The 11,719-nt window shown below is 43.6% G+C and overlaps 1 protein-coding gene across 3 annotated transcripts in view; it reads left to right on the forward strand.

Annotated features, from left to right (window-relative positions):
* Positions 1 to 10,524, forward strand: part of syngap1b (synaptic Ras GTPase activating protein 1b) — a 133,477-nt gene extending 122,953 nt beyond the window's left edge. For 2 of the 3 annotated variants that reach the window (XM_030370663.1, XM_030370668.1), the window contains exons 21-22: positions 1,934 to 1,995; positions 7,997 to 10,524. In XM_030370663.1, the coding sequence (XP_030226523.1) occupies positions 1,934 to 1,995; positions 7,997 to 8,111 (177 nt within the window). In that variant the 3' untranslated portion in view covers positions 8,112 to 10,524. Of the gene's footprint in view, positions 1 to 1,933; positions 1,996 to 4,653 lie in introns of all 3 variants that reach the window. The other variant, XM_030370664.1, reaches the window with a different exon arrangement.
* The last annotated feature ends 1,195 nt before the right edge of the window (positions 10,525 to 11,719 follow it).

The raw sequence follows: 11,719 nt of genomic DNA on the forward strand, positions 1-11,719 counted from the left end.
CAACAGGGTTGGCATTCAGTGTTTCAAGGGAATATCTGGATTGATTATAGAGGCTGTTTCAAAGCCTGTCTAGGAGGAAGCTATTCAAAAGCTCAGGGATGAACCAGATGATTAAAAAAATAAAACAGGAAGGCAATGACAAGACGTGACAGCGATGGTCTTTATTGCAATTCTAAAAGCAGATAATTAGGGAAAGACTTTATATAAGGACCAACTTCCATACCATGATGAACACCTTCTCTTATACCTCGAGAATAGAAGGAAAATAAGCATTGAACACTAGTGTTTTTACCGTAATTCTAATATTTGCAAACTTTATGGACTTAAATGAAAAAAAATGAATTTTATATGTATTGAAGCTAAAGCCCATTTTATGAAGAAGTTCAATCAAACCAGGATTTTTGCAGAAGCTCCTAATGTTGTAGAAGATGATTAATCAGAAGGAACTTGCAGTGAAAGGTAGATAAGGGCTGGTTATGGGCTGGTAGAGCCTGAGCACCTTACTTGAGGAACATACAGATGACTGCGGGGATTGAACGCAGAACCATTACTCTGGAAGATGAAAAGGGCGTGTTTGTGTGTGTGACGATTGCGTGTTGATTTTGCTGTGGTTTTAGGTACCACTCATTAGAAATAAGTATTTGTGTGTGTGTGTGTGTGTGTGTGTGTGTGTGTGTGTGTGTGTGTGTGTGTGTGTGTGTGTGTGTGTGTGTGTGTGTGTGTGTGCGTGCGTGCGTGCGTGCGTGCGTGCGTGCGTGCGTGCGTAACGCACACTCGTTATGAGCCACCTCCCACCTCTACCGGTGTGTACATGCAGACAGGTGCATGTGACCTGCTGGTTGTCTTACCTTCTCTCTCCTTGCCTTCTGAACCAGGGCTCCCCCGGGGCTCGGCCCTGGGCGGCTGGGGCTGAATGACAGCCTTGTGATGGGGGAATGTGCGTCGTAACGCCTCCCTCCTCTGCATGTCCTCCATTACGGCTCTTGTGCATGGCAGCCTGATCAAAGCTTCCCGCTGTATCCGGCGGATTTCTAACCAACTGCAACCGTCTGTGTGTGAGTGTGTGTGTGTGTCTGGTGTGTTTTTTTTAAGTGTTGTGTTTATTATATATGTGTACGTACAGTGTATGTTTGTAATGTGCTGGTGAATGTTGTTTGTCTAGCGCGTTATGAGTTGTGTCTATTCTCCCTCAAACCTTCTTTCCCTTTGAAGTTCCCCCCCAAAATGCGCAGATACCTCCCCTCTTTGTTCCCTCTTGCTCTGGTCTCTTTTCTCTCTCTCTCTCTCTCTCTCTCTCTCTCTCTCTCTCTCTCTCTCTCTCTCTCTCTCTCTCTCTCTCTCTCTCTCTCTCTTTCTTTCCCCCCCTCTCTCTCTCTCTCTCTCTCTCTCTCTCTCTCTCTCTCTCTCTCTCTCTCTCTCTCTCTCTCTCTCTCTCTCTCTCTCTCTCTCTCTCTCTCTCTCTCTCTCTCTCTCTCTCTCTCTCTCTCTCTCTGTCACACCCCCTCTCTCTATCCCTTTTCCTCCTGTCACCCCTTCTCTTTTTCTTGATAACGTCCCTCCATCTCTCCCCTCTTCCGGCTCTCTCCTTTTCCATCTTCCTTCTCCTCCTTCCTTTCTCTCCCGTTTGGCTTTATCTTTCTATCCCTCTCTTCCCTTTCCCGTTCCCATTTCTTTCCTCTCAGCCTTCCTTCCCCCCCTCTCTTTATCTCTTCCTCTCTTCCCATCTCTCCTTCTCCCCTTCTCTCTCTTTCCCTCTCTCTCTTTCTCCCCTGCTCTCTCTCTACCTCTCTCTCTCTCCCCTCTCTGTCTTATTCCCATCCTACTCTGTGTCTAGCTCTCTCTCCCCTCTCTCTCTTATTCCCATCCTACTCTGTGTCTGCCTCTCTCGCCCTCCTCTCCTCTTGTGTTGATGAGATACGGTGATTTCTCTTAGGGGCGTCGTCAGTCTATCCTAGTGCAGCCCCGCCTCGCTCCCGCCCCGCCCCGAGTCTCCAGGTAATACAGCACACCTCTCTCTCTCTCTCTTTCTCTCTCTCTCTCTCTCTCCCTCTCTCTCTCTCTCTCTCTCTCTCTCTCTCTCTCTCTCTCTCTCTCTCTCTCTCTCTCTCTCTCTCTCTCTCTCTCTCTCTATGTCTCACTCATCCATAGCCCCCTCTGCTCCGCCCTCCTCTCTCCCTCTTTATGTGTGCTCCTATTCCTGTCCATCGAATAACACAGCAACCTGTGACGAAATCTCCGTATCTGACCCACTCTGTCCCGATATTGATCCACTGATCCATGAGTAAATGGGTGTTTTTTGTGTGTGTGAGTCTGTTGGTGTATAGGTGTAACATTTATGTTGTTTGTTAGCTGGGATCATCTTTTGTCCAACAAGCATAACTAGGACCAACTGTCACTATGTTTGAGAAAGTGTCATTCTGTGTTTTTATTTCATTTTATTTAAAATGTGCTTTGATTTCCTTTTTGTTATTATTCATTGTAATTATCCTTGCTTCAAATTATGTTTTTGCTGTATTTAAGGCTGCTGTGCTGATAGACTTATCTACTAATAACCAAGATAGGATAAGAGAACGTCATGTGTTTGTCTATAAATGTTTTATGTCATTGCTGGAACAACCTTAAACTCCATTAGTATAAAAATAACCTCTCTCTAATAACTTTACAATGGACTATGGTCTGAAACCTCCGAGCTGTGCTTTCAAACTGTGTATGTTTGTGTGTTTGTTAAAATAAGAGAATGTCAGTTACATTTAATATAATAAAACGTTGCTTTCTTCAAACATATATATACAATATTTGTTCCCTACTTAATAGTCATGTGTAATGATGTACACATGCATATTAAGCCAGAAGGGGAGTGGTAGTGAACTGTGGTTAGTTGTTTCAATGACATCCTGTTACCCCAATCCACAACTTCTCATCCATAGCACCAGTAATCACCAAAAAACAAGAATCCAATACAAATGTTTCAATTCTTGTTTGTTTTGGTTCTGATTGAGAAGAGAAAAGTTCTGCGAATTCAGCGATCCAATTTTTGCAAGGTGGACTTTTTTGGTTCGTATTGAGTTGTTTCAATCTAAATAATATTTTTTATTTAAAAATATGATATATATATATTGCTTTATATTAAAGCCCTTTACGCATTGAAAACCGTTGCACTATAGATATATAAGAACTATACAGTATAAGATTTTTAATGTCTCACGGCCAGATAATCCAAATGTTTTCTCTTCCCACTGATCCATGCAGACTACAGTGAAACCGACTGGGAGTGAACAAACTAACAACCAAAACAAACCTTGTTTACTACTTTAGACCAAAACATATACGTGTGAGGTTATCTGCGCCAACGTAGGTAAGAGACGGAGACCAAACCAAACACTGATACTGCACCAAGCCAAAGTTCGAACCCAACTCTTAGCAGAGACTTATGGGGTTTCAATGAGTTTGGGTTGGAAGTATTGGTTGGTGAGGAGGCCACTGTTTGGGTTTTGAGTAGCGTAGCACCATCGGGGCTAAATTCAAGCTCAAAATTGTGTCTCTCAATGTAATTCCCTTTATCATGCTCTAAATCTGAGCTCTAAATATAGGCTCTATGCTCTATGCTTTAAGTATAAGCTCTATGTTTCAAGTTTGAGCCCTCGGTTTAAGCTCTTAGTTTAAACTTGAAATGTAGGCTCTAAATGTAAGCTCTTAATTTAAGCTCTAAATTAAAAGCTCTACTTTTGATGCTCTAAGTTAACGCTCTTTATGTAGGCTCTAAAATAAAGCTCTAAGTTTATGTCTACACTTCAATTTCAGGCTCTAATTTTTAAGCATTAAATTTAAGCTCTAAATCTAAGCTCTGCATGATGTGCTACGTTGTGATGCTAACACTATGTGCTGCAGTCATGTGTGCGTGTAGAGCCTCCCCCCTAAGTGTGCGTAAGCTAAAGTGTTCTTTACAGATGTCTCCGGTCCATCTTACTTCCATAGAGGCTTAGAGGGGGATCTTGTACGAAAGTTGTACTTTCGTTGTAGGGGAAGAATGACTCACTTGACCTCCTGAAGTGTTACCCCGGTCACTGCGGAAAACAAAAATCAGCGCTACTGAGCAGCACAAGGAAGATCAGGAGCGCTTTTGACCTCAAGATTTTTTAATTCCTTCCATCCCTCCTTTCTCCGTGTCACCTTTTTTCCTGTTTCGCCATCGATGTCGGTGTACGTCACGCATTAACTTTGTGCCTCATTTGTCTCTTTTGTCTGTTCGTCTCTCTGCCTGTCTCTCTCTCCCTCTATCTTTCCGTTTTTGTTCCTCTCGACCCCCCTCCTCACCGCCGTCCTTCTTCCTCCCATTCCGCCTTCGTGTTGTTCCTGCCATGAATTCACACGTCGACCACACATCTCCTCTTTTCGTTGCTGCATTCATTTCACATGCTTCCAAATCCCTCCCCTGCACTTCCGCCCTTTCCCTCGTCAACTCTGGAAACACGATTCTCTCCGTGATCCCTCCCATTTCACCTCCCACGACGCCTTCTGATTCATCGGTCCCTTCACTCTCCGCGTCTCCTGTCTCCTTTACCCCCCCCTCTCTCTCCATCGTCCTCCGATTGGCCCTTCTCCTCCCTGCCCTCTCCCCGCCCCCCTCTCCCCCCTCTCTCTCTGTCTCACTAGGAAACCGAGCTTTCCTCCGTGGGTTCAGCAGACCCCAGTGTGAAAACAGAAAGTGGAGAGGGAGGTGGAGAAGGAGGAGGAGGAGAAGGAAGAGGCCTGGACCACCATCAAGGAACTCCTCCCCTGGGCGTGCACTCGGATAGCCCCGCCCACAGCACCCCCCCTCCGAACGACACCCACCCTCCCTCTCTGCTACCTCACGTCGCGTCACAACCCACCGCCACCACCACCACTGCACCAACCCCAACCACCACCACCACCACCACGACATCATCAACCACCTAGTCTGAACGGAGAGCTCCATGGCAACCAAATGTCCACCCCCGTGACAACCGCACAGGCGCTCGGCGTCATGGCAACAGCAGAGGAAGAGGGAGCAGGTCAAAAAGCAACGCTTGGAGAAAGAGGACCCAATTAAAGGAGGAATTCGAAAAACAGAAATACTGTGCCTACACTCTTCCAAATAAACAAAAAGGGTTAAGGGTTGTTTTTTTTCTCTGAACCCAACCCTGGCCCAGCCGAACCCCGACCCCCCCTAGTCATGAACCCTTTTTGGAGAGCAAGAGAGAGAAGAAATGTTTGGGGAGAGAGCTCCATGACACACCCCATGCACACCACTAAGGGCTCCTCAGTGGCTCCGCCCACAGGCTCTGTGCAGCGCCACTCTTGCAGGCCAAGGTGGTGACCGCCTATGCCCCCCCCCCTCCCCCGACGACACACTGTACACAGCTTTAAGGGGACAGCGCTGGGTACACACAGGCAGACCGTCACCATAGTAACCGCACCAATGCCGGCCGAGTCCCGCGTGACGGCTCGACGTAACGGAAAGAGAGGAAGGGGTTCACCGGAACGAACAAACAGAACGCTCCATAAGATACCGATCAAACTTCAGTCCAGTGCGGCGGCCACACTCACAGCTGGCGATGTCCACCGTGCCCATCCCCCCCGTCCCCCCGTCCCCCAGCCCCCTCCTTTCGCTTTGTGCTTACAGGTGTGATAGCTGCACCTGTAGGTGGTCAGGTAGACCTAGTACCGTAGTCCTTCCTTTTAGTGCCTTTGAGCGTTATTCAACAGGGTCTTCAATAACTATGATATGATGAGGTGACAGCGGGAGAAAGCAGCAATACCATCGCTTTTATAAGAAAACTGACTTAGTGCTGGAAAAGGGACTAATGGTATTTTATTTTTTCGGGTGGGGGGGGAGACTGAGTTCATACAATTTTTCTCTTCTCAATCGCAGAACTGACATGTGATCCACTGGTGCTAAAGAGAAACTAATGGTGCCATTTCCCAGGTCCAAGTGTGGTCTTCGTCTGTCTGCTTCCTCCATCTCACCTCCTCCTCCTCCTCTTCCTCCTCTTCCTCCCTGTCTTCTCCAAGGTCATGTCACTGTGTTGTGTCTTTGTCTCCGCTTCTGTGTTCCAGTTTGTGTGTACGTCTCTCATCGTCTGCTAATCCTGTCTCCGTCTGTCTGAGGAGTTCAAAATGTCACAGTTCACAGTAAAAAACCAAAGCTAAACCAGACATATAATTTGGTTATTTCTTTATTTAACCTTTGTTTAACCAGGTTAGTCTCTTGATATTAAATAATATATATTGCATGAGAGAACTTGCCAAGAACAGCAGTCTACAAAACTTCGACATATAACAGACACCTGAATGTAGGAAGATCATAGGTACAACAAGAAAAAACGCCTCTCATCTCAAATATGGTCAAATGAATGTAAACCATAAAATATGTCCCTCCAATGGTCTGTGCTTTGAGGTTATATAACTGCAAATAACAATCCACAGATGCCTCTGTCTCTGCTTTCTCCTCTTTTAATCCCTCTCTACACTGGATTCTTTGTCTTCTCCTGGCCTCCTCCTTACTTTATAGATAATTCTTTTTTTTAATTGCCTAAATAATAATAAGGGAAGTTGATGAATTGTCATTTGTTACGCTCTGACTGCACTTTCTACAGTTGATGGGTTGTGTCCAGGGGAAACGGTTGACCATTGCGAGGTTGGAATCTCTTTCAAATCTATAAATAGTTTGTACATTTATACTATGTGTTCTCTCTAGCTTCTGGTTGCGTAGTTGCATTCATTAGAAATAAATAGCTCTGTATCAGCCAAACCTCTGACAAAGGCCAACCGCGCTTTAACCTTGAAGTCCCCGGCACGACGCTCATTGACTGGCATTCTTAACTCCAGAGACCACTAGACCATTCATTAGTGAACCCCCAGTAGGAAAGCCATGACACTGAGAACACACAGAATAAAGACAGGCTGAAACATCAAATCCTGCACTCAACACTAATACCGCTGTTCTTTACTGAAGGATGAATACTTTTAAAAGACCGGTACCTTTTCTAAGAAAATCCAAAATAAAAAGAAATGCCAATGCTAAGAATGTAAAGAATGTACTACCTCACGGTATTGTAAGATGCCTTTATCCAAAGTATCGTACGATACTGTGAGCGTTTAGATTGTCCGCATAACTACCTAGGTATTATTTAATCGATAATTTTGTTTTCCAAAAGGGATTTAATATATTTCTCCGTTCTTAAGATACAAACTGTCTGTTGAATGTGTTGCCCTGTCTTATCATGTGTTTGTTTATTACTTTCTGTATGAAATGTCTGCTGTAACCTGTCCTTATGTGAATTTGTGTCACTGTTTCTGTACTCATTCTGCACCAGCTCAGTGAATACTCCCAATAGGGGCATGCAGAACAAGAATCTCGGACCCGTCTGTTTCAGCTTGTTTTAAATTATTGGACGAATGTCCTATCTTTCGGTCCAGGGTCAAAACGACACATTGCCATGTATCTCTTGGTCAGTTCTAGGGACTTACAATAAAATCTGAAAGAAGGGGTTAGATTCAGTAAATAGCTGAAACTGCAGACAAATCCAACACTAGCAATGTGTTTGTAAATGCTAACATTGAGCCAGAAGTAAAAACAAATCTTTGTCTTCTATTTCCACACAGCTTGTAGGGCTACTTCTTTCGATGTGTAAAGTATTTCACAAGCAGAGACGGTGAGATCATAGTGAGGCTAGAGATGACGGACGCTCGGTCGTTGAGGGGTCGTAAAAAATACCTCAGTGAAATATAAAATGGAAAGACTCAGGTACACAAGCACTCTCCTCAGAGCTGATGAGAAACCTCCCTGAAATGAGGATGCCTTCAAACCTTTGGTCAACCCAGGGACCATCTCATCTCCTCACTCTGCTTCAGTAGCCCCTGATCAAGTCCCCTCGTCTCTTCTTCCTCTTCCTCCTCCTCCTCCTCCTCCTCCTCTCCTTCCTCTTCGTTTTTCTTCTCTCTTTCTGCCCTCTTTTTGCTCTTCTTCTCTTAGCCACTCACAAAGCTTCGTGGAGGACATCCTGGAACCTAATTGGCTGGGCCGTGTGAAGTCCAAAGGGTGGCACAGCCAAATGTCAAGGGCCCTCTCTCGGGACGCGATTGGCTGACGAAGGGGGTACTTGGGTCCCATTGGTCCCAGTCCCTTTGCTCAAAGGATGGTGCAGCGAAAGCCCAGCAAACCGGATAAGGATCTGCTGGGTGCTCCTTTTTTTATTGATTTATTGACCTTCCTTTACTTGGGCCCTCTCTCTCTCTCTTTGATTGGATCCACTGGAGTATTTTTATGCATCTGTCGCTTCGTAATTGGATATATTATAGGACTTTTCTTCGGTGGACAGGCCAAGCATTTCGGTTATCCGCTCGCCGGCCTGGCTTGCATGTGAAGACTAGCTATGCAGAAAATTGAATCAGTCGGGGCGAAGCAAGTCTGAGGCCACGGGGGTCAGGCAGGGTCACAACACGAGAGAGAGAGGTGTATTGTACTGTAGGTGACACGTATTTCAAAGGTGCTTGACTTTTCTTTTTGTTTTCTGACGAAAAGCAATTTTTTTAAGCTTTTCTTGACTCCTCTCTCTCTCATTCTCTCTCTCTCTCTCTCTCTCTCTCTCTCTCTCTCTCTCTCTCTCTCTCTCTCTCTCTCTCTCTCTCTCTCTCCATGTTACTTTTTAATGACGTCATCTCTTCTTTCAAGAACTTTTCTAATTATTATTTAGACACTTACTTAAACTCCTAGTTTTAGACCTACGTGCTATTTTTCATTTTCAATAGTTTTTTCTTAATTCATAGTTTAGCCGTTCTGTTAAGGAACTGTTTTTTGACTTTGAGTTAAAGGAATCTAAATATGCACAGCCTATACACAAAAAATCTGCTTCGAAAAAATATTCAACACAATCTTGAAACTGGACAGAATGTTACTATTTATATTTGTATGATACTGCTTATTCTTACTGTAGTACATACAAAGCTATATATATATATAGATATATACTCTACATCGTAAATCTTTCGGAACAGATATTTATTTCTTGATAAAGTCGGAAGCCTCTATCTGATGGAAGTTCATAAAGGATCCATTTTATATACAAACTACGTTTTCTTATTTAGACAATCTTATAGTGAACACTGAGGTGTGGGACTGTGCCCTGGAAAACTTTCTGACCAACAGGAACAAACCTGTTCCCAGCTGCTCCTCCTTCACTGACTGACAACAACAAAATGTTGCTTTGACCTGCGACCCCTCTTCCTCTGGCGTGTCATCGCTCTCCGGGTGACGCGAGTACACGGACAATGGGTAACATTTGGGTTTGCTTTTGTTTCCTTTTTTTAACCCGACAATCGCCACGGGGCTCTCCGTTCACAGACGATGTTGATGCTCTTCGGAGCAGGACAGTCCTCACAGTGTGTGGGTCATTTTGAGATTCCCGACCAAGGGCGTGTAAAGGTCTCCTCGTGAGTTTCCAGGTGAATGGATGAGTCCTTGGTTTCAATGAGAACCCACTAGACAGCATTCTGGGAGCCGTTCTAAAAGCTGTTTATTTAAATGGAGATGCTCAAACTACAAACCCCAACCCCTCCCACCCCCCTTCCCAATTATTCCTCACTTTGAATCCCTGGTGACAGAGAGAGATACATTATAGGCCCTGCCAAAATGAGTGAATGTGTCTGTATATAAGTGTGTGTACTGAATCAAATTGTCTGTGTATATACTGGATAAATGTGTATATATAGTATGTCTATACAGGTTGTTATTTTTTAGACATACAGAGCGTACATAATTGATTCACCCTTTACTGTATCTCTCTCTGCCGCCACCTCTTTCTCTCTCTCTCTCTCTCTCTCTCTCTCTCTCTCTCTCTCTCTCTCTCTCTCTCTCTCTCTCTCTCTCTCTCTCTCTCTCTCTCTCTCTCTCTTTCTCTTGCTCTTGCTCTCACTCTTGCCCTCACCCTATTGCTCTGTCTCTCTATCTTGGTTTACGAATCCTGAGTGGAGGAGATGGTTTTCTAGGTGAATGGACAGCTGTGAAAGGCACTATGTGTGCAGAATCACACACTCTCACCCAGGGCTGCTGTCTCTTTGCTGCGTCCTTCAAGCTGTCAGGCGCATTACTTCAAGCGTGCGCTCATGTTGACCAACTCAAAGCTTTTTTTCCTGCAGGAGATTTGGGTGACCAAGCAATGTTTGTACATAGATAGACGAGGACAGTTATTTACACAGATCCCGATCTACAATTTGTTTGAAGCTCAAAAAAACGATTTTGATTTTCAGTTCATGCTGTGTAGGTTTGCGATGGTTGTGATCCAGAGGTATATTTATTCAGACAACCCTTATATATAAATATATATATATATATTCCTTAAAATTTAGTTCGGTAAATTCCGCCCCTCAACGAGCACCGCTAACCTTTTAGCAGTTGAAGGTCTGGTTCAGCTGGCGAACGCTGCTCATGGAAGTACTTTTGCAATTTCCCATCGCTTGTTTTTGTATTGGTCCTTTTGAGTAAGTGTGCCTCCTCCTCCCCCCCCCCCCCCCTCCCCTCCCCTTTTACGATACTTATAACCTTTGTCCCATCAATGGCGCCGGTTACTCATCTTCATCGCCCCCCCCCCCCCCCCCCCCCCCCCACCACCTTGACAAGCCATAGCCCCCCTCCCCTCTCTAGAATCTTCTATTGTTGTTTTCAAAAGGAAAGACATTTGGTGATTTTATGTATATTACTGAACGAGTGGTGAGTGTATTGCAGTTGTATACGGATTTATTATGAATGTGGATATTCTGATCATTAAATTATTATTGTAATAATGATTTTTTGCCACTTTAATTTTGTTGATGAATAATTCCTTTGATGCAGTTGATGATAATTCCATCGTTTATTTCTTTTTTTCTTTTTAAATAAAACCGGAATTTATATTTTTCGGCTGGGTGGTTCTTGGAGATAGAAATTTGTAAATAAATTAATAAATAAACAAATAATTAAATTCTTAAGTTGGTGTTGGAATGTGTTCCATGTTATAACTCACAGACATTCTGCTTCCACAGAAGTCAACATAAAGATGAACTTAAAAGGAAATCTGTAATAGTGACAACCTTGCATTCTGATATCTCACAAATAACGATACATGATGATATGATACATTAGGGAAAAACGTTAGTACGTATACGACTGTAAAATACTTTACTACGTATCCACAAATTCAATAATAGATTGATGTGTTATATTGATGTTCAATACAAAAACTATATAGAATAAATTATCAGTCACCCAAAGTATCAATATTACGTCCCTCACAGTCAAAGATGTTCTCTTATGGAGGATAACAGGACCGTCTTTGCCCTTTGAGCTCTCAATGAATGTAAAAGATATTCAACATTTATTAAGACATGGGGAATACATGGTAGAGGGCATACTTCTTGACTATGATCGGGTGATTTTAAGATACAAATAGGATAATAAAAACATGATTTTGCCTTTGAGAAAATAAGCCAGAAAACATGTTGATAGTTATTGAGTGTTTGCTTAGGCCTATTCTATAATTACAGAAATATATGCTACAGTACTTTCCAGTACAGTGTATCATGTTTCAGCAGGATAATAATATAATAATAACATCTCTTATTAAGTTATGTTGGAATGTCGGAATGGAAAAGCAGATCAGCCAACAGTCTATCTCGGTCCTCCTCACACACACGTACGCACGCAAGGACACTCACAAACACA

Source organism: Gadus morhua, chromosome 11 (genome assembly GCF_902167405.1).
Source record: "Gadus morhua chromosome 11, gadMor3.0, whole genome shotgun sequence".
Lineage (NCBI taxonomy): Eukaryota > Metazoa > Chordata > Actinopteri > Gadiformes > Gadidae > Gadus > Gadus morhua.